Source organism: Lichenostomus cassidix, chromosome 20, assembly GCF_008360975.1.
Source record: "Lichenostomus cassidix isolate B80296 chromosome 20, HeHo_3.0, whole genome shotgun sequence".
Classification (NCBI taxonomy): Eukaryota; Metazoa; Chordata; class Aves; order Passeriformes; family Meliphagidae; genus Lichenostomus; species Lichenostomus cassidix.
Window position 1 is genome coordinate 12665569 of NC_139500.1, and position 24898 is coordinate 12690466.

Sequence of the window (24898 nt, forward strand, 5' to 3'; positions counted from 1 at the left end):
AAACATCTCACTGCACAAAACAAGTCAGGCCACAGTCAGATCTTTAATGAAAGCACTTGAAGTCAGTGACAAACACGATACAGCAGACATGACAACTCAGAGAAATCCATTTGGGGGCAGTAGCAGTGTGCTGCTGGTGTCTGCAGAGGATTGAACAAGGTCCCTAAACCCAACCATCCCCTCAGTGGCTCCTCAGCTGCTCACAACATACTTGAAGGCTGCTGAAAGTCTCTCTTGCCTCACCCCTCCTCAAGCTGGTATGGCAGAAGCACAAAATGGTCTTTGTTCTAATCAAAACTGATGGAGTAAATTAACCCAGGAAAAAACTCCAGCTCTAATCTCTGGATAGGAGGCCAAATTGATCTTACAGGAGGAGATCAAGCAACCCATACCCTGCCTATTTCTTCCAGTTTCACAATATGCACTTTACCAGGGCCCTGTTGTGGAGAGGGGCTTGACACTGCCAGAAACTAATGGGATTCACCTGATTGGAGCAGGGCATGGCAGAAGCATCTCCCTGCAGAAACCGTTCCCCACCTCACTGGTCAGCCTGTTCAAAGCTGTCAGCACTTGTATGGCAAGACTACACATTCTCATTTAGCCACCTTCTGTCCTGCTCCCCTTATTAGGGAATTAGAAAGCAACAAAAGGCGCAGGATCCTTTTCACTGTGACAATCTCTAAGTAACCAATTCTAGTTCCAGGAGTCAGTGATCCTCTTCCACTGACAGGGCCCTGCAGGTTCCCTGGTAAGGGAAGAGGTTGTACAGCACTGAGAGGAAAATGGCAAAGGGCTTGTCCTCAGAAGCCCAGCACACACAAGAGCTTTGGAAGGTTGTATCCCTGCACTTTGGTCTTTGGGTAGTGCTACCTGCTCAGTATCTGTAGTGGTCTGGCTTGAAGGGCCCATCTCTGGACAAGCCCAGGTATTTGGCCTGTTTGTCACTCAGCTTCGTCAGCTTCACACTCAGCTTGTCCAGATGAGCAGCAGCCACAGCTTCATCCAGCTGGAAAACAAAACATTGAGACAAGAACATTAGAACAGTTCTATCAGCACAGGAAGTCACAGTCCAGGGGAAGAAATGAATGTGTGGATACCAACAGCAGCCCCAAGGGGGACTTACACAGCTTTTTTTCCTGCCAACATCCTTCATTGTCAGAGCACAGACCTGCATTCAGATGGAAGAGTCTTGTGCTTTTGAGGGAGTCAAGTAAAGTTTAAATGAGACAAAATTGTATACAATCAAGCCCATTTCAATCTCATTCACACAATCACATCCGTCCAACAAGCAAAGAACCGAGATCAAACTCTTCAGAGATACGAATATCCAGTTTGCTAGAATAATAAAGCCCCAGTTTCCACTACAAAGACACCTGGACACACTATACTGTCATCCTACAGTATTATGTAAGTCCTAATACTGGAAAAAATTCCTGTCCTTTCCAGATATCCCATCTTAGGGGCACATGAATAATGAAATTCATTCCAGAATGACCAATTCAGCAAGACTACTTGTATCTGCTGGCACTGTCTTCAGGAAGAATAAAGTCCACGCGGGCTGTAGGACACAGGCTCAGAAAGGCTGATGTAATTTCTCTATCCCACAGGTGTCAGGCAGATGTGTAAACTCAAAAGATTACAAAATGCAAAGTTAGAAGGCAGTTAAGCACTGTAAGAGCATGGTACAGAAGAGTCAAAAAACAAACAGGAGGATGGTGAAGAAGCTGCTGTGTCAGAGGGGGGTGGACAGCCACACGGAACATTCAGAGGTAGAAATGACAGCAGAAGCAGGGATCAAGGACAAGTTTGACCATTTGCAATTCCTGAAAAACATAAGCAATCATTGCTAAGGAAACAGATAAAAGGTAAGTCTAAATCCCAGCAGCACAGCAAAGACTGGCAATATTTCCCTCATATTCATTAAGTAGACATAAAAGGCTGCAATATAACTGAAGGGCAGTAAATCAAAACAATCAAGGGCCAAACCTGCAGCTTGTGTGAACAAGCAAGGCCTAAATGATTCAAAAACTAGTCCTGGATTTACCCCTCCAAGGGACTGTGGTAACAAAGCCACTAACCAGGTAAAAAGCTCCATCTGCACAGACTGTAACTCACTGCAGCTCAGCCTGCTCACAGTAACCACTGTGGAACTGCCAACATCTCTTGGGAACCAGCACAGCCAAAAGTCACAAGACAAAATTAGGAATGTAAGAGGAAACAGTTAAATAATGTCCAAGTCAACCATGAAATCCAAAGAATCAGGTAAATCATGAAAGAAAGAAAACCTAATGGGAAGGTCTGTGTTTAGAAGGGAAACAAGTATTTAAGCCTAGAACATCCTGTCAGGATGGTATGAAACAAAAAAAAGGAGGGTCAGAAATTAGATTCATATTCTGGTTGATTAGACTGATATATGAAGCTCTCATAGGTGTATTTCCAGTGAATTACAGATTCCACCCACTTGAAAAGAAACTGAGCCCCTGACAATTCCCAGGTGAGGTTTTCAAACTGCAGCAGGGATCAGTTGTTTCACAGCTGCTTCAGCCTGGGGACTTCAAGACTTAGACAGAGAGACACACAAATTTAGATGAAGGTAAGCAGACATTCTCACCTTAAAATCAAAGCTGAGCAGGACAGATTAGGTGCCAAGAACATGGAGACAAGAGTTTTCCTAGATTTGCAGGAACACACATTGCAGAAATGTGTGCACCTTTGTAATGGCTGATCAAAGCAATACTCTTTGGCTGCAAGCCAAAGAAAGTGCAGTGTAAGGTGCTTGGTAATTGTTAAGTTTTATGTTTGGACCTCAAAGCAATTGCACAGAGCAAGGAAAGGCCCTAGCCCAGAAAATTATCTGGGAAAGCTCTTTTGTTAGTTCTGAAAAGGAGACTGCTTTATTCTTAGAATAAAGCTCTCTGAGGCACAGGGGGTCAAGAGTGTTTTGTCACAGTGGATGAACCTGAGCAGATCACTGCCATTTGCTCCCCAACAGGCAACTTCGTGTACAACTGCTCTGGGCATTACTTCTCATTTCCAGTTCAAATATGCTTACTAAAAATCATTACTCAATGAGAGGATGAAGCCACCTTTTATCAGCAACCCTGGGCTATCATTTTCAAGAGAACTGTCAACAAGACTGTTCCTTTGAAGACAATTATGTGGCAGTTTGCTGCACAACTCCTACACTCCATTTCTGGTATGCTCTGCTTGGTCCTTAAAGGATGGGTTTGGAAACTTAAGTCCTTCAGCAAATACCTCATTAGTAAGCCCAAACATACACATTCTACTTCCCAAAGGGAAAGTATTTTCACATTTACTCTCACACCTGGTTGTGTTCCAAAAGCAATGGGCTTTAACTCTAGCATCTTTTTCCATGAACCATCTCAAATTCTCAGGCTTGTTTTAGAAAATTAAAACCAGGTTAGTTTTCTAAAAGAGATTTACAAGCTGTGACATGATCCAGACTTTTCCAAGAACAAAGAATGTAGAGGTACGTTTAAAGGGAAATCTGAGGGAATTTGTCATTAATATTTTGTGAAGTTATTAGGACCAGATTGTGATAAGCTCTCTGAGTTGCAAATGGCACCAGGACTTTATCAATCACAGTAAAGGGCATTCAGTTTCACTTCAGCTTCAACTCTGCTTTGCTGCTGGACAGGCATGTGAAGGCTTGCAGAAGGAACAATCTGGCTGGGAGAAGCTTCCCAACCACCATGAGGCAGCACAGGGCTTCCCAGGACCTTAGAGAAGTCAAAAAATGCCTGGATGTTCTATCACAGGACAGGCAAGCCCCAGACCTGCACACAAAAGAACAGCCCATTCACACACAGCACCCTCTGAGGGACAAAACCTCTTTGCAACAAAAACGTTCAGTAGGAAAACAAGTTCAAGCACAAACAAAGCCACACCTGAAGCTGGCTTCCTTACCAGCACCTTTCTGAGGCTGCCACTCACCTTCTTTGGCAGGAAGTGGACCCCCACAGCATATTTGTCACTGTGGGTCCAGAGCTCGATCTGTGCCAGCACCTGGTTGGTGAAGGAGTTGCTCATGACGAAGCTGGGGTGGCCCATGGCACAGCCCAGGTTGACCAGGCGGCCCTCGGCCAGCAGGATGATGTGGCGGCCATTGCGCAGGGTGTAGCGATCCACCTGGGGGGACAGCAGTGCCACAGCCACGTCAGGCACAGGGCAAACCTGGGGGGCTCAGGGGGCCTCCCTCCCCTCAGCAATTCAGCACTGCAACATCTGAATTATAACAAAGACGCCTTTCCCTTAACCACAGCCAGTGTTTGCAAAGCCTGCAGCAACCCTGAGCTTTGCAGCACATCCATCTTGGCATCGGCTCCCCCATTTATTTAACCAGCCCTCCCAATTCTCCTGGGTTTTCCAGGTGTGTGGAGTCTCAGACAGCTGTGGTGAGAACATGCTGCTAGCAGTAAATCCCAGTTCATCTGTGCCCAGTGGTCACAGCTGGTGTGGGGAGACAGGGGAGAGGAAACACCTCTGGTGTGCAGTAGTCCAGAGGCTTGGCATCTAACACAGGGTAAGAGCCAGAGTCCTCAGCCTGCTGAAGGTCCCCTGGAATTGTTCCCACCTCTGCAAGGCCAATCTGTACAGCAAACAGCTGTCCTGCCTCCTGGTGTACCCTCCTTTGCTCTTGGGGGACCAAAGCCATGATCCTCCCCAAGCCACCCTGGGGACAACAGACTCTGCACACAGAACACAGCCTCAGATGGGCTAAGAAGGCAGCTGTGAGAGTCCCACACAACTCAGGAGGCAATGTCACTTAGCATGTGGCCCAGCTGGATTCCTTCAATGCTGAACTTAACCCTGCTTCTCCCTTGTACCTCTCACTAGCTTCTCTGTGCCCTGCCTTCACCCTGGAGAAGTGACAACATCAAGCAATTAATGAAGCACCAACATGGCCCATAAGTCACAAGAATATTCAGTATTAACTGTTATTATTGGTCATGTCATACCAAGCATTTTGGAGTAGAGCACTTTGGAAATACGTAAAATATAATCAGCAACCAACTTTGACAAAACCTAATGCTTCAAGCCATTTATCTTCTGCTAGCATAGCACAGAAGATTGTGACAGACCTAAAGGGGTCTCTCCCCATAGCTGTATTTAAACTTTAGAAACTAAAAGTTATTTAATATTAAGTAAAACACGTCCCTTTCAATTTTGTTCTTAAAGCTCTGGCCTGTAAGTTAAAAGCCACATGGGATGAAGCTTTCATTGTAATAACACCATCTGCTGAAAAAACATCCTTGTGCAGGACTTAAGCAGAGATATCAAGAGCAAACCAACACAAACCATTTATTCTAGAACAGGTATTTTGCCCACAAAGCAAGTCTGTGCCTCCACCTGCCTGCCCCAGCTGTGCTTCAATGACAGCACCATTTTCTGCTTCTTGGGTTCACATAAGATGTTCTTGTGATTTCAGCACAGCACATGCAGGCAGTAACCACCTCCCAGAGCAGTCCTAAAAAGTCTTGATTTCTTCTGCCCAAAAGCACTCAGCAGGTGGCATAAGAATGATTCTCACTGAGCAGCTGCAATTATTTTGGATGCCAATTCTCCATTGTGGAGCAGCAGTGACAGTGCTCAGTCCATCCAAAAAACACCACATGGACCATCAGGAGATTATGGGAGCAAGTAACAAAACAAAGAAGTAACCAGATGGGAAACAGAACATGAAAAATCCTGAGAACAGCTACAGTATTACTTAGAGCAAGCATTACATTTACAGATTTAACTACTAAAAGGTACTTAAGAAGGTAAAGTAGCCATTCAGCTTTGATGTCTGAATTGGGTGGTTTAGGTGTCAAAATCTTATATCCATTTATAATATCCATGCAATTTGCCGTTGGAAAGCTGCTGGCTTGTGCATAGAACCCCACACCTTCAGCAACCTGTGCTGACAGGAGTCATTCAGTACACAGGAGAACATAGAAAATGTAAAATTAATGCACAGAAATAAATACAAAATAGTAGTGGTACCAACAGAGGCTTAAGTCAGTACTGTAGAAACACGTCTCATACATGGGCAGATAAACAGGCTGATTCATAAGCTCAAAGAATTGCTCCAGAAGTGGAATTCAAGTTATCCAAACAGTAAGTTTCTCTCCACATTTAAACAAATGCTTCTTCTCTTTCCCCACTGGAATTTACCTGGCTCTGGACTTCCTGGCTGCTTTGCACTTCCCTCCACACCACATAGGAATAATTTATTTATAACCCAATGTTCATCGACCTTGACCTTTCCTTCCCCTCTAGAGTTGAGTTTGGGCTGCAGGTCAGTCTCAGATACCCAAAGCTGAGCAGGGCCGCAGTGCAAATCCAGAGCCAAAGCAACCTGCCAGCTTTTCAGCTGTAAAATAGTAAATAGTAATAAGCCTATTCCTCCTTAACAGTCCTCTGAAAGCATCACATCAGTCACAATGGCACAGTAAGATGCTTTGCTTATTAAAGCATTCAGCATCTCTCCCATCAGCCCAGCACTGGTCCCGATACATCCATGATGGACATGGTCTCAATTACTTTGTACCTCCAGCTGAAGTCTAACAACCCTCAGCTCTGGCATTAATTCTCTCATCAAGAGACAGATGTCTTCATAAGTGAGGAAGTTTTGCTTTTGCACTGTCTTCCCCTCTCTGGTTCAGGATACAGAAAAGCAGCTGACAAGTTTTACTAAAAATTTGAATACTTAGGAAGTCAGTTCTTGGCATCATAGAGAATACCTCACTCAGAACACTGAAAAAACGTTATTCTAAGGACAAGTGCAAGATTTCACATCTTAAAGAGAAGGCTGACCTCCCCTTGAGGTGCCCAAAAGACTGGGGACAAGGTGACCGTGGAAGTGACCCGTCAATGAATCTGAGCAATAAAACTGAGAACTTAGCATGCCTTAAGTATTAAACTGGTAATTTTCTTCTGTAAAAGCAATTCTAGCAATTATTGCAATGTCTCATCCCTGCTGACCAGAGAAAGGTCTCAGCACATGCAAGTGATGAGGGACAGAAGCTGCAGGACACTTCCTGGGAGCTTGTTTCTAAATCTAAAGTTAATGCATGTCCTGGAAGAGTTAAAGCAGTTGCAGCAAATTCCTACTGGATACCTTTTCATTTGTTTCCAGCATGAGCTTGGGGGTCTGAAGTAACATTTTGCCTCCCAGTCCTGCCTCTCCCCCACTTTTGAAATGAGTAAGCTTTTAGGATATATATTAGCCCACTCCTGCTCAATTGCCCAGCCAAAATGGCAATCAGGCACAGAGAAGGAAAGTTAAGAATAATGAAGCTTTTAGACAACTCATCCACGGAACACCTGCTCAAGGTAGCAAAAATCCCTGATTTTCCATGAAGACATTTGTCTCTTGATAAGAGGATTAATGCCAGAGCTACCTTGGCATCCTGCTCCCAACAACAGCAGTTTGTAACAGAGGTTCAGGGCAGGGTTTCTTCAGCATTAATCCACATGGATGACCTTGACACCAATTCCATTCTTTTGAAAAGGTAATTTTAAATTTTTTTTTAAACCAGAAACTTGTTACTGTTTTCATACCTGGGACTACACTGCACTTCACTGCACTCTGTCCTCAATGACAGACTGGCTCCTCAGTGCAGACCATACAAAAAAGGATTTACTGCCTTTGTGCAGGTAGTTTGTGTGGTGCCATATTAACACCCAATTAAACCTTCAACAATATTTATTCTTTAAGCAGTCAAGTTTAGTTTTAAAACAACCTGAGCGATCAGAAAGCAGGCAGGTACCTTTGGGTTCCTCTAGGACAAGAGCTGCTGAGCACAGTCAGCCCCACGCTAAAGCCATGGGTAAGAAATAAAACTGAACATGAAGAGAACTTGAGGGTATAACTTCAGACCTGGTTGAGGTCCTGCAAAGTGTCCCAACATATTAAAAAGCCTCTCACAACTGCTTAGTAAGACTTTGATGTGGGTGGCCAATAAGCCACAGGGGAGTTATGAAAACTGGAAGGGCAGATGGAGATCTGAGAGGCATGTTTGGGTGTGGTGTTATTAAAAAGTACAAAACCTGTCCCAGAATCCTACTATCAGCAAGGACACTCCCTCTTCAAAGGTAACCCACACTAAGTCAGATAAAGCCTGGTTTGCTTTATGTGATGTTCTCCCTCAATGCTGATGTCACAAAACAGTTTTGATCCAGTTCAGTTTTGTTTCTCTACTTTAAGGCACACAGTTGAAAAGCTGAAATTTTCAGATTCAGAATTTCCATGTGTAGCTACAGCCATAGCTAAAAGCAAATACATAGTGGGCATGCAAGCTGAACAAGGATGAAGCATCCTGCCTGGTCTGCCCACACAGGTTTCTAAAATGAAGCCACCAAGTCTGGAAGAGAAGCCTGAGTTTGGCAGAGCTCCAGATAGGCTTTCCTGAAGCTTTGGTCTCAAGAGTAGATCAAAAAAAAAACCACACCACACTTTGAAAACAAAGAGGTGTGAATTTTTTCAATCCTTGACAGAGTCTCAAAAGACATTCCACAGAGATTCCCTTAGGACCAGGACTGTTCTGCTGCAGAGCAGTACATGAGCAAACAGCTTCGCAAGAGGAAATTCAGATCAGGCACCAGGCAATCTATGGGCTCTTAAGTTTTATAGGGTCTCTGCTCTGTATTCCCCACCTAACTTGCTTTCTGAAGCTGAGCTATGGCATTATTTTCAGCTCAGGGTTATCAAATAAAGCATATTTGCATAGCCCCTGCCCATGCCCCAAGCATCAAAGCTGACTTCCCATAAGGAATAGACTTGATGCAATTAATTGTCTACACAACCAGCACTAAAGGCAGGCTCCTGTCTCTCAAGGAAGTGGGAACACATGGAGGAAGATGTATCCATACCAGACACCCCAGAAACCATGCTGAGCTCTTGGGCACTGGCTGGAAAGAATTGCTTTAATGCCAACCCAAAAATACCATGTGCCACTTGTTCCAGGTTAGGGGAATCTGCATTCTGACCAAAGAAACAGAGACTTCCAACAAAGCTAGAAACACCAAAGAACCTGAAGAGAAATACTCCCCTTTCTAGAAGCAGACACTGAGCAGCTATCGCTTCTTTCCAGCAAGAGAGCTTGTGCAAAGGCTGCCTCACCTGAGGTTTAATGTTCACTGCTTCCACTGCATTGTCATTCAGCCACTTGGCATCAACTTCCACATCAAAATGGCCAATATTACACACTATGGCATCATCCTTCATCTGCTCAAAGTGCCTGCAAAACGAAAAAAGTTGTATCAAAAGTTAATGCACACAAGCAGTTTCCTCCCTCAGCAGCAGCAGCTGCTCCAATCCACAGCCCTGACAAGCGCCCAGCTCAGTGACTGCTTTGACTCTCACAAGGTCTGTGGGGCTGGTAACCCTCCAGGCACGGGAAGTCTTCTGGAATAGACTTTCAAACTTCTAGGGAAGGTCATTTCCCAAGGATATAAGAGCTTATTGGAGAGAAAGTATTTTCCCAGCAAGGAAAATAATAAAATTTTGTTTGATCAAAACAAATACCTGTAGTTATTCTCATTCCTGCAGAGAGGAAATAATTTTTTTCATGACTTTGAAGTTCCCAGCAGTTTTAGATCTCTAGACACTAATGGCCTGATCTCCTCACACCTGATTTGATCTTCCGTTACAACATGTACAGTCATCACGGCAAAGAAAGGAAGGAGTTTGCATGGAGTTGGGGCTATAAACTGAGGTCTAAGAAGTAATAAAACACTGCAGGGCAGTTCATTGAGAACAGGCTGGTTTCAGCTGCTATATGTACTCACAGATGGAATCACTTTCAACCTTTACCTGACTCCTCTTCTGTTCACATCTGTCTGGCCTAAGACAGAATTCAGCCCTGATGCCCTCATTCTTCAGAAGTCCATCTATCCCTCTGTACCTTTTGTTTCTCCATCATTACATTCCATTAGCCAGTAATAACTGCAATGTGGCAACATCCACTACAACCAAAAGACCAAAGGTGCAATATCTCACTAAAGTCATGCTAAATTCTGATGTCTAGAAATGAGACTGTGGGCTAACCCTCATACTGCTGATACGTTAGGATTGTATTTAAAAAGATAAATCTAACTGTATAGGTATGCTTTCACTAAAGCAAGTAGCTTGGCCATACCTGCCCTGCACAATGTCAGTGCAGCCAGTGGTGGTGACAAAGATGTTGCCCTCTTTGCAGGCCTCCTCCATGGTTGTAACTTCATAACCTGGAAAGAGAAACAGTTACTCTTTTACCCAACCACCAACATTCGTTAAGTGGGACACAATACTAGAAGTAGCGAAGTACATAGAAAGAATGACTCAAATGTCTGTGCCAACAGCTGGCTTAGGGATGATGCAAGGTAGTGGGATACTGGTCTTGCTACACACCAATGTAGCACAAAAATATCTATTCCTCACCCTTTTCCAATCTGTGGAACTATGCATTCAGTGTCTCCTGCCCACAGCACAGCACTCAGACTGGATTCAGGGGGTCAAGTTTGCAAAAGAAAGTGCCTCCACAACACCTGCAGTTCTTGTCAGGTATAAACAGAAACGGGATAAAGTGGTACCAAGAAGGACAGTTACATGAGGCACCCACAGAGGAGAAGCACAGCTCCAGAGCATGCCCTGAGCTCAGCAGGAAAGATATTGCTCAGCACTGCTGTCCAAAAACATCTGCTGAGGGTAAGGCCTAGTGTTTTTTAATGGTTTTACTCCAGTGAAGCCTTATCCCACACCGGAGGTTAGCACTGCACAACCAGAGCACACTCCCTCAGCCTTACCCCACTACGGTCTCTGCATCCTTGACTCTAAACAAATCTTCAGGGCCTCTAGTAACAAACTCCTTCCCTAACTGCAAGGAAAGAATTCCTGCAGTCGAACTGGATTCAGCTGTACCTGAGCAGGGATAGGACTGAAACCCACTGAACCTTTCTTGGACAGCTCTCACTTATTGCTCTACACTGATATGCAGAAACCCCTGTCAGATGGCTGAATTCCTGCTCTCCTTTAGCTCCCACCTTCCATGGCTGCCTGGAGCGCGTTGATGGGATCGATTTCGGTGATGATGACTCTGGCGCCGAAGCTCCGCAGGGCCTGGGCACAGCCCTTGCCCACGTCCCCATATCCTGCCACCACTGCCACTTTCCCAGCAATCATGACATCTGTGGCACGCTTGATGCCATCAATGAGGGACTCTCTGCAGCCATAAAGGTTATCAAACTTGCTCTGAGGGAGAAAAGGGAACAGTTTCAGAACAGATGAAAGTCACTTAAGTGAAATTTCTTTATAGAAAGAAAATGTGCAAGTACTACAAAAGAGAAAGCTGAGAGTCACTTCAATACTTTAACCACAAGGGATGGGAAGAAGACAACCTGGTTTGATGTTTTTACTTATCCAGTTTTAATCTATGATATTAGAGCAAATATAGGCTTCAACATGGTGAGAAGCATTTAATAAATGCATTGTGTCTAGTGACCAGGGCTTGCATTTGTTAAAAACTTGTTAGAGGTAACCTGACTTTATCAAGTAAAACCAAAAACAGTTGTTCTACACCAAGGTAAGTCTGAGTTCCTAAAGCAGATGTTCACCAGTTCACTGCTGCTGTTTATCAGACAATGAACTGAACCAAGTGCCACAGGAAGGTAAAACACACCCACAGCACATCATCTTTTCTTTGCAAGACACATCCAGCCTGCAGAGCAGCAAGCTGCCCACATCAACCAGGAGAAACTGGTTCCTACAGCCTCAGAAGATCAAAATTACATCTTCACCATGGACAGTTACCCTAACACTGTCAAGACCTCACTATTGCTCGGATGGGAAAAATCCAGCAAGCAGCCATTTACAACAGTGGCCACTGCAAATAGGAACCCCTGAATTTCATTTCCTAATGCCCCATCATCCTCCCACTGTAACATTATCACATGACATTATCAGCCAGACCCTCAAATCAAAACTGGCCTGCTAAGTCAGACATCAAATATTATTTCACCACTTGAACACCTTCCTAAAGTCAGAAACACACCTTGCTGCACTGATTTTTATAATGCTCCTCCTTCTTCTTGGGCCTTTTGTCTTGACCTCCACTGCAGGTGGAGGGGCTGAACAAACAGATTTGATTATCTGAGGAGTTACAGTGGCCAAGAATTTTTTAAAAGTCTGGCTACTAATGTTGTGCTGTACTCCCCAAGGAGAAGAAATCACCGTTCACAGCAAAATTCTTGTTTCAAAGCCTGTCCTGGCTTTCTGTAGCCTTAGGGAACCAATCCTTTTTTGCTTTCACTTAACACAGCACTGTCTGCTACGTTAGGATGAAATTCTCACAGGTAATAACCTGGCCTGAAAAAAGGTGCACCCACAACACCTGCAGTTCTTTTAAGTATGAACAGAAATGGGATAAACTGCCCATGGCAGAAACTGGCTGAAGTGTAACAAATTATACCTCAGATCCAGAAGTTCCTGACTCAGTGCCGGTAAGTCCTATCAGAGGCATATCTGCCATTAATATTTCAGAAAACTTGTGTTACCAATCCTTCAAATTCCAAAGTGCCAGTTGGCATCCCTCTTTCCTAGTCCTGCAGATTTTCCTTGCAGCATGGAAGAAGACAGCATGGTCAGATTTGATTCCTCATCACCAAATGCCCAATGTGGAATCAAAGCCTTCCAGGTGCCTGTGAATTCCCATGCAGGGAAGAAAGAGTGTTGGATGCAGACATCTGTCCTACCTAAAATACATTTGAGTGGCAGAAGGGAAGAACAGAACTGGATGCTGTGCCTGCCTTCTCTCTCCAAATGTTAGCACAGGAACCTGGCACCAACTGGAAATATCAAACTGGGAGAGCAGAATTTTTGCCAGCTCAGTTGCACATTTTCCCAGAGATCCATAAGTGTGGTTAGTACAGATCTTGTACTATATTAATACTAAACAGGTCTTGAAAATAAGCACTTGTTTGGTACTAGAATCCCAATCCCCTCAAGAAGCTTTGTTAGAAACATCTGAATTTCTAAATCTACTAAACAGTATTAATTATGCAAGAAGCACAAATCTAGGTGAAAAGGATGTAAAAAACCAAACTTCTTCCAACATCAACTGGATTCCAGCCCACTACCTACGAAATAAGTGTCAGGTGCATCATAGTGAGCAGGAGACAGCAAACTGCAGAGAAGACAGGCCAAACATGAGAACTGCCAACCCAACAAGATTATGTTTCCCTGGGACCTTGAAACAGATCCAGCAACATTTAAAAAACATTGAAATGCATAAACCTTACTCACATCTTTAGTTCATCTGCAGCCAAAAACAACCAGAACCCTTTAAATACCACTTGACTTCATTCTCCATTCACCAGTGTTTATCTTGGAAGCAGTACTAAAGCTAAGCATGGGATAAATATCTTCTGTCCTCTCCTTTGCAACTGCTGCTCACAGAGATCAACCCCAGGCTGACCAACTAACCTTTACCAGCACAAGCTCACACAGATCACACTCTCTTTTCCAGCTGGCACCTGACACTTACCTGCAGGCTTTAAGCTACTCAGAGTGACGACAAGCTCCTTGCCACAGGAACTGACTGTGCCCTAGGAGTCATGACTTCCAAAGGTGTTTTCACATTATAAAAAACTAGAAGAACAGATGTCCTTACATACAAAAAAAGCCCTTGATGCTCTGACAACAGGGTATTTATAGTGGCATGTCCCATTAGAGACATCAGGGGCTCACTTCTAGGATATGATGGAAATCTCTGTTCAGAACCAGATCAAGAGAAGCTCAGCAAGAGAAGGAATACTTTCACGGGAATGACAACATCCCAACAGCAAGCTCTCTTCAGAAAGCAGAAGAGTGCAGAAGGGTTCTAGCTGTATTACCTTGGTGACAGAGTCATTAACATTGATAGCTGGCACTTTCAGGGTCCCATTGGCCTTCATCTTGTACAGGTTGTGAACTCCAGTGGTTGTCTCTTCTGAAATACCTCTAATTCCTGTGGGGAGAGTAAAAGGATTCACCTTAGTTGAAGCGTGGCACCGCAGCGCCCTCTGCTGACACCCCCGGGGCAGCGCCTCAGCCCGGCCTGCGGGGGACACAGACCCACAGCACACCCTGAGCCAGGAGAGACCCACAAGGATCATCCAGTCCAGCCCCTGTCCCTGCACAGACACCCCAACAATCCCACCCTGTGCATCCCTAGCAGTGCTGTCCAAACGCTCCTAGAGCTCTGGCAGCCTCAGGCTGTGCCCATTGCCTGGGGAGCCTGGGCAGTGCCAGCACCCTCTGGGGGAAGAACCTTTCTTGATCTCCAGCCTGACCCTCCCCTGACACAGCTCCAGCTGTTCCCTGGGTCCTGTCACTGGTCAGAGAAGAGATCAGTCTTCCCCTCACAAGAAAGCTGTAACTGCAATGAGGTCTCCCGTCTGTCTCCTTCAGCTGAACAGACCAAGTGCCTTTAGACGCTCCTCACATGGCTTCCCCTCAAGGCCCTTCACCACCCTTGTGTCCCTCCTTTGGACATTCTCTAATAGTTCATTATTTTTATTATACTGTAGTGACCAAAACCACATAATATGCAAGGTGAGGCTGCCCCAGCCCAGAGCAGAGCAGGACAGTACCCTCCCTTGAACAGCTGGTGATGCCCCCATGGCATAGTTGGTCCTCCTGGCCCCAGGGCGTTGCTCACTCATAGAAGCCAAATCCAGTCCAAACCCATCCCCACTCCTCAAAAAATCCAGCTGCAAGCTGGTCCAAGCCCAGGTGAGGGCTTTTCAGTGCAACTAAATGTGGTTTTCACACTAGAATTTGGAGAGATTACCCAATGGAGCCTGAGACTGAGCCACGAGACCCTCCTGTTGCTCCCTATACCACTCTGTGGCACATGAAAGAAATGACACCAACAGCACTAGAAGGGAAAAGCTTGATTAACTGGAGAAGCTTTTCCATACATGAAGTGGGCTTAAAAGATGGGGACAAACTGTTTAGCATGGCCTTTGCAATAGGACAAGGGAGAATGGTTTTAAACTGAAGGAGGGTAATTCAGCCCAGATCTAAGGCAGATTGGGTTTTTTACAGTGAGGGTGGCACTGGCTGCTCTGAGAAGTGTTGGATGCCCCATCCCTGGGAACATTCAAGAGCCTCTGAGCAGCCTGAGTTAAGGTGTCCTGCTCATTGCAGGCAGGCTGGATTAGATGGTCTTTAAAGGTCCCTCCCAACCCAAACCATTCTGTGATTCTATGATCAGGCTGATTGATCCCCACCACATATATCTCACCAAAGAGCCCTTGACAGCCCCACTCCCCTGATGGTCACCTGCTGAAGGAATGCATTCAGGCTTTGGCATATTCAGGGCTTGCTAAATATGGAAGGGGAGAGGGCAGTTTAAAGTTCACAGTGCAGCCTTGAGCACAGTGAAATGGAGGAACAGTCTCCCAAAAGCATTAGTTTCCAGAGCAACTGCCTGGATCAAGGACAGTCATCCCCTTGCAAAGGAAATCTGTTGGAGGTCATGGCAGGAACCTCCAGTTCAAACCTATCCTCTTCTCTTCTGGTGTATCTGGCAAATAGGAGATACTCCTCATCCTTCAAAGGCTCTCTAGATGAGAGATTGTCTTTCCATGGCACTAAGCAAACCACACATCGTCTATGCCAACAGCTTCCTCACCTCAGAGGCACCTGAGCACTGCCCCAGGTGCCATTTACAGCTGGTCTAAACCCCTCTGCACCTGCCCCAAGTGCTGCCTACACCACTCATGGTCAATGTCTGAGTGACTGGAGAGCAGAGAAGGGTCTGCAGCAGGACAAGGTTGAATTAAACTGAGAAGGCCTTGCTCAACACTACTAAGATCTGCTTTGCTCCCCTGTATTTCTGACCTGAGCAATGAACAAGTCTGATCAATGAATCACTAATGAGCCAATCTTCCCCACAGAACTGTTCTGCACAGATGTCAGAGACCTCCCTTGCACAAGAAGTTCAAATCACTTCCCTCTTTGCTGAGTTCTAGTCTCCCCCTCTCTTACCTCTATTTATCTTGGTATTAAGGACGTTTGGTTTAATGGAATAAGGCAATAGTACAAAGGCCATTCTGCCCTCTAACAGCAGAGACACTTCAGGAGAGGGGAAGTTCCACAAGTACGCTCCACACACACATTTGATGCATCTCCTAATTGAAGGAATCCTACTTTCAACTGTTAGTTGCACACTAGCACTGAATTATTTTAATTAGAAGCAGCTGAAGCATGGAAGACAATTCCCTCTGAAATTAGCCCAGAAAACTTATCCAGCCTTTAAATGGCAAATGGCACTTTCAGCTGCCTCATGCCAAAATGTCTGCTGTGGTCACAATCTACACACTCTGCATGCTCTGCCAATGTCACTCTTGTTCCACCTCAACAGAGGTCAGATATATTATATATCCCACAAGCCCTTAGGATATATTAGCCTCCTTTACCTATAAGATACCAAAATTGGATGCTACACTGCTTAATTTAAGCAGACTTGCAGCAAAGGACTAAGCACAGAGCTCAGATAAACGAGATCAAGACTCTACTCCATGCGTCCCATTCTGGAAGTTTTGCTGTTTCCAAGGTGCAATGGATTGGAAGGAAAACAGATTAAGTTTGCCACCCTCTACAAAGATCAGCCTTAATTTACTGAACTGCTGCAAGGAGCTTTTCAACTACAGCCAGTGCAGACAGCCACACATTTTGAGAAGGGAGAAGTTGACAGGTATGACATCCTCCCTAGACTCTTTAAAACCCCAGAGGAAGAGCCATTGCTATGAATTTAGGAAGCAGACCCAGGAAGTAGGGATGTTTTTTATCAGAGGCAGGCTACAGATGGATGCCAAGACCACCTTGGACAGTTCAAGAGCCGTTGCCCTACTGCACTGTATTATGCCAGTCCTTCCCACACCAGGAGCACAAGACAAGCAAGAGGGTGAAAAGGGCTGAAGAGGAGAAAGAAGCAGGACAACAGGAGGGCTAGAAGTGTGAAAGGAGATCAGCTTAAGACCCTGAGAACAGGGACACCAACCAAGGCACTACATGTTCAAGGCAGGCAAACAACCCTGCAAAACAGTATTAACATGGAAAATAATTTTTTTGGCCTCTGACAACACCAGGAAGACAGAGAGGGATGACCAATTGTGGTATTCCTTGGCATCAAACATGAGGAAAGCAAGAGATCCTGAACATGACACAGAGGCAACCCAGAAAGCACAAGACCTTTGATGGAAAAGAGGAAACCCCACCAAGACTGAACAAATACCAATGAAAACCTTTCATTACAGTTTAACACAAAGATGGTGAGTGTTGGATTACAAGTGACATCAGGCTGAGGATGAAGGACAAAGTGAGGCCTGTCACAGAGAAAGTTTCCCTCTTCCTGATGCCCCTACTTGCAGGAGCACATGGATGAAGAGCAGAGCCCCACACTCCTTTCCCACAGCCCCTGTTCACACCCTGCTACCTTCAGATTTTTTCCTTGCATCTTCCTACCAAAGCAGAGCACGAGTCAGGCGACAGCTGATCCAGCAGGCTTCTACGGCAACCTCACTGCTACAAAAGTGCCAACACATCCCACTGTATCACCACCCACTTTTCTTCATATCCCAGATCAAACCTGCCCTTTAACAACCCTGGAAACCCATGTCTTGCTGCAGCATAGCTGATGGACACTGGCTGGGCTAAGGAGAGTCCATCATACTCACCAGGCACAGATCAGCCTGGTCATGCCAAATTCCCTTCACATAAATCTCTTATATAAACACATGCTAGCAACACTACACTGATCAGTTTGACTAACTTGCACTGAAGGCAAATCAAGGCAAGAGTCCCAACCCTGACTCCATCAGCATCTTCACTGACAAACTGAATGAGTATTTAAGGTAGAAAACTGTTCCCTTTCCAAGGACAGCTACAGGTGATCATGACTTCATCCAGAGTTGCACTAAGAAGATGGGGAAGAAATGCATTAATGTTAAAAATGTTAATTGCAAACAGACATTGAGCAATTCTAGAATGGAGGCCATATCCAGGAAGCTTTTGGCATGACAGCAGAACCACTGGTCATTCTCAGGTAATGGCAGTGTGAAGGATGGCCAGAACAGGTCATTGTAGCTTATGTACTACAGTGCAGAGATAGAAATAGCTCCTGCAGGTAAAAGATTCTGGTCTTGAACTGTAAGCAATTTTGACAGCCTGTTTGCACATGCCAGTCCCTCTTCCCCCACCCCTTTTCACACTAGCAGGGAATTCCTACACAAACACCTCCTTATACAGCCTCCCAAGCAGAACTATGCCTGCCAAAGCAAAACACAAGTCACCTTTCAGCAGCTGCGGGTATTTGGTATGAACTAGGTTGGTAAGATCTCCACCATCATCCAGAATCATGTTGAGGGGCTGCCCATCCTTGAAGTACAGGGTCTGCTCGATGCACCACAAGTATTCCTCGTCTGTCTCCCCTTTCCAAGCAAACACTGCATGGGAACAAACACACACGATCAGCCAGTTTCTTACTCAGCATGTAGTGAAGCAGCCAAAGGAAGATTTCATCAGCAGCTCCCAGTAGCAGCTGACAGACAGATGATTATCTGTGCCTGCAGGCCAGCAAAGACATTTGCACTGAAAAACAGACCTCAGAATAATTACTTTGCCTCCTGTTCCAGGCCACAAACATGGTCAAAATTTTGAGACTTCAAAATTTAGTAGTGGTCTCCTACTACTTCCATGTTAGAAAGAAAGACAAAACAAACTAAAGCAGACCCACATCCACAACACCCCACTCATTAGAAACAGCCACAGGACATATTGATACAGACAAATAAAAACCCAACTACAGCATTTCCCAGCACAGCAGAAACGAGGGACCAGACTTTAGCATGAGCTAAGCAGCAGAATATAAACTTTCAGCAACACTGAGTATCAATTCTAGTCTCTAGTCAAGCAATAAAATCCAAGCTGAGATGCCTCATCTCCTCTAATTAGGGTGTATTTCTATCTCAATACAGCCCCAGTAACAGGCTGTCACCACTGGCATGTTGCATCCAGCAAGGATTTGTGTCTTTCCAGACATTTGTACTGACTTCATGCTACACTCGATCCTCAGAGGGACTCAGCCACTCAAACACATATTGGGTGCATTATTTACACACCCCAACATTTGGCTAAACTGTCATGTTTTCACCGTTTGCACAGAAAACTAATCTTGAGCCATGAAGAGCCAATCATGCAATTACCTATCCTGAAGAAATGTGTGTCAGGATCTCATATTGTGGCCAAAGGACCAGCATTCCTCCATAAATTCAGTCTCAAATTCAGTATGTGAAGTGCAATATTAATTAAAGGAACAACTTCCAAAAATGAGGATACCAAGGGCAAAGGTCATACACTTAGAGAAACACTCAACCTGTAAATGGCTTTTCAGAGGAGTTTTGGGTGTTGAAAGCAACCCAACATCCAAAAAATCCCACGTCCCTTTGACTTCCCATGCCAGAGGCAATGCCGGAAGCTGGTAGTGCCAAAGGAACTGATGAAGGGATCACTTTGTTGCCTCAGAATGCACTACAGCTGGGGAAGGACTTGTGGCAACAGTTAATTATAACAGAAATGAGAGACCCCTCCCAAAGCAAAGAACCAGACTGCCAGAAATCAGATTTAGCCTCTGCCAACAGCTGGGCTCAGGTAATGCAGTTCCCAGCACTGAGGATTGCATATCCTTAAGCTGAGTTACATAGCAGGCAGGTTCACGTATTTATACTGATCCGTGAGGAACTGCTCCTTATTGGAAGGTGACAGTAACAAGACAGCAGCATCCTGATACAGCACCTGAGGGATATCAGGCATGAACACAGCTGGGCTAGCTCTAGCCTAAAATCACCTTGGGTATTGACACATGGCAGTTCCTTTCCTTTCCCAACCCCTATTTAGCACTGAGCTTGCTGGAAAGCACCGAACACCTCCACCTACACACCAATCCATTTAATCACTCAGCCCATTCCATCATCTTAATGAGCTGGTAACACACAGCCCAACAGCAGCCTTTGCTGGGAAACCTGTGCACAGGCTGATGCAACAGAGCCTGAATCAAATGTTCTGGTTTGTAACAATCACTGCTTCTGACGGGCTGTTTCTATCCTCAAGCTTGTTCAGAAGAGCTTGATGTGTACACAATTTGATTTAGCCGGAACAGGCAGTACAACCCAACTCAGAGCCAAACTAACATGGAAAACTTACCAGGGATACCAGCTTTTGCAATAGCAGCTGCAGCATGGTCCTGAGTGGAGAAAATGTTGCAGCTTGACCATTGTACCTGGAAAACAACCAAGTTTTGTTTGCTGAACAAAGTTCTGAGATATCAGCAACTCTCTATCAAACACAGGAGTTTAAAAGGGAGCAAGAACAGAAAGAAATTACTGCAGATTCCTGTCTTTTTCAGTAGCTCTGCAAAGATAAGGTGAAAACAGGGTCTGACTAAGTCAGAGAAAATAATGTCACATGGAGAGAATGTTAATGAGCTTTAGCTGTGTCATATATCCAGTGATCTCCTTACTCACAAGCACATCTTCCAGATAGCCAGAGCATACTCCAGATCTTTAAGAATGCTCAGCGGGGGTGGGTTTGGGAAGTTTTGGCCAATAAAGGTCAGATTTTCAGCACAGCTCCATAGCAAATGTCCACTGAGGGTATGGACATGCAGCAACACACCTACTGGCACCCACAAGAGTCAGAAACGCAGCTGAAACATTACACTCAATCCAGGCATTCTCCAAGATTACGCTCACCCACCTCCCACTCTGTGCTCCAGTCATGGAAGCTTTTCCAGCTGAGCTAAGAGTTTTCCTCAGATTTCATAACTAGGCTCAGGCACCTAGAAAAGCAACAGCATGTTGCTGAGTTGCACTGAAAAGGATCTGCACACCTACTGCAGCTCACAGCACCACATCCCAGAGCCACACACCCTCTGCTCCCCACGGGGCTGACTGGCGGCTATTTGCATGTTCACTGGTTACAGAGCTTGAGGAGAGAAGGCAAAAAGGCACAACCATCCAGCCTGTTTTCAGACACTCATCCCACTTGATCAAGAAGTGACAAGAAGTAAGAGCTGCAGCTGCAGTAGGAAGCAGCCTACACAACCAACACTTGTCATGAAAACACACCTGGGTGGAGCACAGGAAAACAGAATCCATAGCCTAAACTGCACTTCCTCACCTGCGTTTTTTGCAAGCTCCCCCCATACCAGAACAGATGACATCAGGAGGTTTCATAACATTCAAAGTATACAGAACACCTATATATTGTTTACACTTCAGACCTGATACAAATCTGTAATAGTGCCATAGATCCTAGAATAACTGGCACACCTGATGGGCTCAAACCTTAGTATTTACATCTCTGGTTATGGAAATGATTATTTTTTATTACAAATTCAGAACTTACACTCTGACACACAGAGTATTCATTTTATCCTTGTTAACCCAGCCAAAAAAAGGAATACCAAGGTTACTATGCTGCAGTAAGCTACATCCTCATTACATGGAGTCTCATTTAATCAGTTTCATTCCCCCCTCCCTGGCACCAAAGTTCTGACAGAACAGATGAACCAGGGCTGAATCCAAACTTGCATCAAAGCCTAAACTAATCCACAGGCATCAGGACAAGAAGTTAACACAGCTTTAAAGGCACAACCACAACATACTTAGAGGAGCCAAGTCTCTGCAGGTACCTCCCTGAATGACTTGGATGAATCCCACATAACACTGATTTGGGGCTGTGCTCAGCTTCAAGCAGCTTAGCAATATTTAACTAAGCACACAGCTGCTGCCTAGGCCAGCCGTACTGGCATACAGCAACCAACAGAAGCAGCAGGGAGCTTCCCAAATTTCAATGGCTACTTGCTTTCTTTTAAATCCTGTGGAAGGACAAGAGTGCCACATAGAGTGGCTGGAACAAAGCCAGAACTGTACCTATACAAAGGTCTTCTTCAGCACTGCACCATCTGCAACCACAGGACAGCTCTGAACAGGCTGAGGAACACCTGCACAGCAGCATGTACCTTGTCCAGGCTGAGCTGGCACAGCATCCACACCTACCTCCTCTTTTCAAGGAAATGCCTTCACTGCTACAGAGAAAATTTCCTCTTCTCCCAGTGCTTTTAATCAGCATGACACTGCTGAGTTCTTAACTGTTCCCAGAGAGGGATCCCACACAGGACACGTCTGGCCAGCCTAAATTCAGGCAGCTAAATTGCAGGAAAAAGGAATTTCAAATCATATACTTAACAACCCAGCCAAGTTTCAGTCAGCTCCCTGCTCTGCACACAAGCAATGCAGATTGTGCTCAGATACCGGGCTCTCCTCACGGCCTGTACAGTGAACACTCTGCCGTGATGTCTGGACTTCATTCAGCAAGTCAAGCATGGGACACAAGGCAGTAAATGGCTTGTAAGTATCTCAGACTTTAATATGGACCAGAGTAACTGGTCCATAGTCAAATAAAAAACTGAGCCTCAGTCCCTGAGCCACAGTGCAACCCCTTTGTTTTCCTACACAGCTCAAGGGCTGGCATGAGCTCTCAGAAAGCTTTATTAGATTTTGCTGACTTTACCAGGGCACAGTGGGGTTCTTAATACAGACTAATCTGTGCTGGAGGCAGTCTCTAGCACTGCAGCATGAGCAGCCACAGCACTGCAGGCCCAAGCATAGCACGGCTGCGTGGGAGCAGCTGTGGGCACTGCCCAGGGCACTGCACACAGCGCACAACAGACACTCAAAGGTGTGGCTTGTCCACAGGGAACACACACACCCCAGAGGTGCTGCACACAGGCAACAAGCTTCTTGCTCAAGGAGAGAAGACATAATCCATCCACGTGGAGATTGCAGCCTCTTCCAAAAAGTACAGACGTTTGCCAGGATTCCATAAGGTGTTACATAAGCAGGAGCAGGGACCTGGCAGAGCGTTACCCAAGAGCTGAGGGAGAAACTCAGCCACGTTACCTCAGCCCCCAGCACGATGAGGGTCTCTATGAGCACTGCTGTCTGCACGGTCATATGGAGGCAGCCGGCGATGCGGGCGCCTTTCAGAGGCTTGGATGCAGAGTACATCTCCCTCATCTTCATCAGCCCTGGCATCTCATTCTCCGCAATCTCAATGGCCTTGCGACCCCAGTCTGCAAGGCTGATGTCAGCTGCAAGAGAAGCAGGACAGGTGTCAGAGTTTGAATAGCTGAGACCTTGGTATCTGTTCACACACTTGTGGGTAGGCACTGGCTGCAACAGCTGAACTGAACACACAGCAACAGCTGGGAGACAGAGTTGCAGGAAAACCAGACCCTGTTTCAGTTACTCCCTGTTTTTTTGCTATGGTTCACAGGCTTTCAAATGAGTTTAGACCAAACCTAACAGCCCCTCTGAAAAAAGCATGTTCCTGCAAGACCGTATTAATCAGCTGTGATTTAGTTCACAGACATCCTGAGGCCCATTAATTCAGTAAGCCACAGCCTTAAGCACTTCTTACAGACACTTCTTGCAGGGTCTGAGTTCCACATCATTGACCTGCATGTGGGGAGGGATTGGCTATAGGGCAGTGGCTTCCCACACACAGAAAGCTCCCTGTGAGTGCATCCTGACAGCAAACCTGCAGCTCCTTCCCCCTTGGATCCACAGAAATTATTTCAAGTGACCATAATTACCTTAGTTACAAGTCTACTTCTACCTCTGTAAAAAGGATCTATAGAAGAAAAGTCCAGCAAAAAAAAAAAAATGAGCAAGAGAGGCTTCTGACAGGCTCACTGCACTCTCCATGGATGTCCAACCCCAGCCTTAAAAACACAAGGGTCAAGCAAGTAATGCCCAAGTGCATCAACTCTGCAGCACCAGGCAAAACAGCGTCCCTCTTACTCGGTTTGCTCTTACAGATTTCAGAAGCTCACCATTCCATTCAGACGGTGGTCAGTTGCTTTTCTGTCACCTACCTCGTGAACATAGGCTGTCTAAAGCACTAGGGAACACCAAGACTCCGAGTCAGACTGCCAGGATTAATACAGACACGCTAATTGCATTTTGCTGCAGAATGAAGCCTGGGGCCACTGAAGCTATTGCACGTGCTAGAGCTGACTGGAGCATATCCCGTACACCACCGGGACTGAAAACAGGCAGGGAAATGACCACAGAAACAAATTCATCAAGAGGAGAGGACGTTTAATCTTACCCCTCTTAAGGGTTTGGTAGTTTTATCAGGGCTGCTGTAAAAATATCCTGCAGTATTTTAGGTTCAGAGCCTCCAGGGTAAATTATTTATGACTCTGAGCCTTACACACTAATGTTCTTTTCTTTGAATGGAGCCTCCAAGAACACCTAACTCTTTATAAAAATAAAGGTTCTTTGCGGAGTTTCAGGTCTACAGAAATACCCGCCAAAACCTTCAGGGCACATGAGTCAAAGGTCCCAAGATGAGAACTACTTTCACCTTCGGAGCTAAGCCTGTTCCCGCCAAGGGCTCTGAGCGGCGGGGGAGTGACGGGGCAGCCGAGCCGGAAGAGCGGCACAACCGCGAGTGGGAACTCACCCCCGAGCCCCCTTTCCCCGCGGCAGCCCCCCCAGAGCACAGGGGGCTCAGGCCCGGCTCCCCCCGGGCACGACCCGCCGTTCTCCCCTCGCGGCCGCATCCAGCGCGGCCCCGCGGCTGCCGAGGCCTCGCTCCCCGCACCGCGCTCGCCCCGGCTCGGGGGAGCCGCCGAGCCCCGCAGGGCCGGCCCGGGGCTCGCACTCACCCACTTTGTAGGGCAGCCGGTCCGACATGGTGGAGCCGCGGGGCCGGCGGGCAGGAGGAGGCAGCAACGGCGCCGGGCGCGCTTTAACTAGAGGCGGTGCCGCCTACGTGAGGCGGGGCCTGGCTGCGCTTGGG

The 24898-nt window shown here is 46.0% G+C and overlaps 1 protein-coding gene across 1 annotated transcript; it reads right to left on the minus strand.

Moving 5' to 3' along the window:
• Positions 1-24: 24 nt before the first annotated feature.
• AHCY (adenosylhomocysteinase) lies at positions 25-24898 on the minus strand. The gene is made up of 10 exons (XM_085079176.1): positions 24765-24898; positions 22990-23180; positions 20231-20306; positions 18322-18474; positions 13876-13988; positions 11029-11236; positions 10146-10233; positions 9128-9245; positions 3955-4149; positions 25-1006 (listed from the first exon to the last, which is right to left on the minus strand). The coding sequence occupies exons 1-10, from the start codon at positions 24790-24792 to the stop codon at positions 875-877; spliced, it is 1302 nt and encodes a 433-aa protein (XP_084935302.1). The 5' UTR covers positions 24793-24898; the 3' UTR covers positions 25-874.

What these genes read in the sequence shown, in the direction of transcription:
- AHCY (XM_085079176.1), bottom strand. Translation starts at nt 24,792, where the DNA reads ATGTCGGACCGGCTGCCCTACAAAGTGG. An exon ending in ATACCCGCAGCTGCTGAAAG is followed by an intron (nt 13,989 to 18,321) that starts GTGACTTGTGTT and finishes CTCTCCCCACAG; the next exon opens with GAATTAGAGGTATTTCAGAA. An exon ending in CAGTGAACATTAAACCTCAG is followed by an intron (nt 4,150 to 9,127) that starts GTGAGGCAGCCT and finishes CTGTCCCCCCAG; the next exon opens with GTGGATCGCTACACCCTGCG.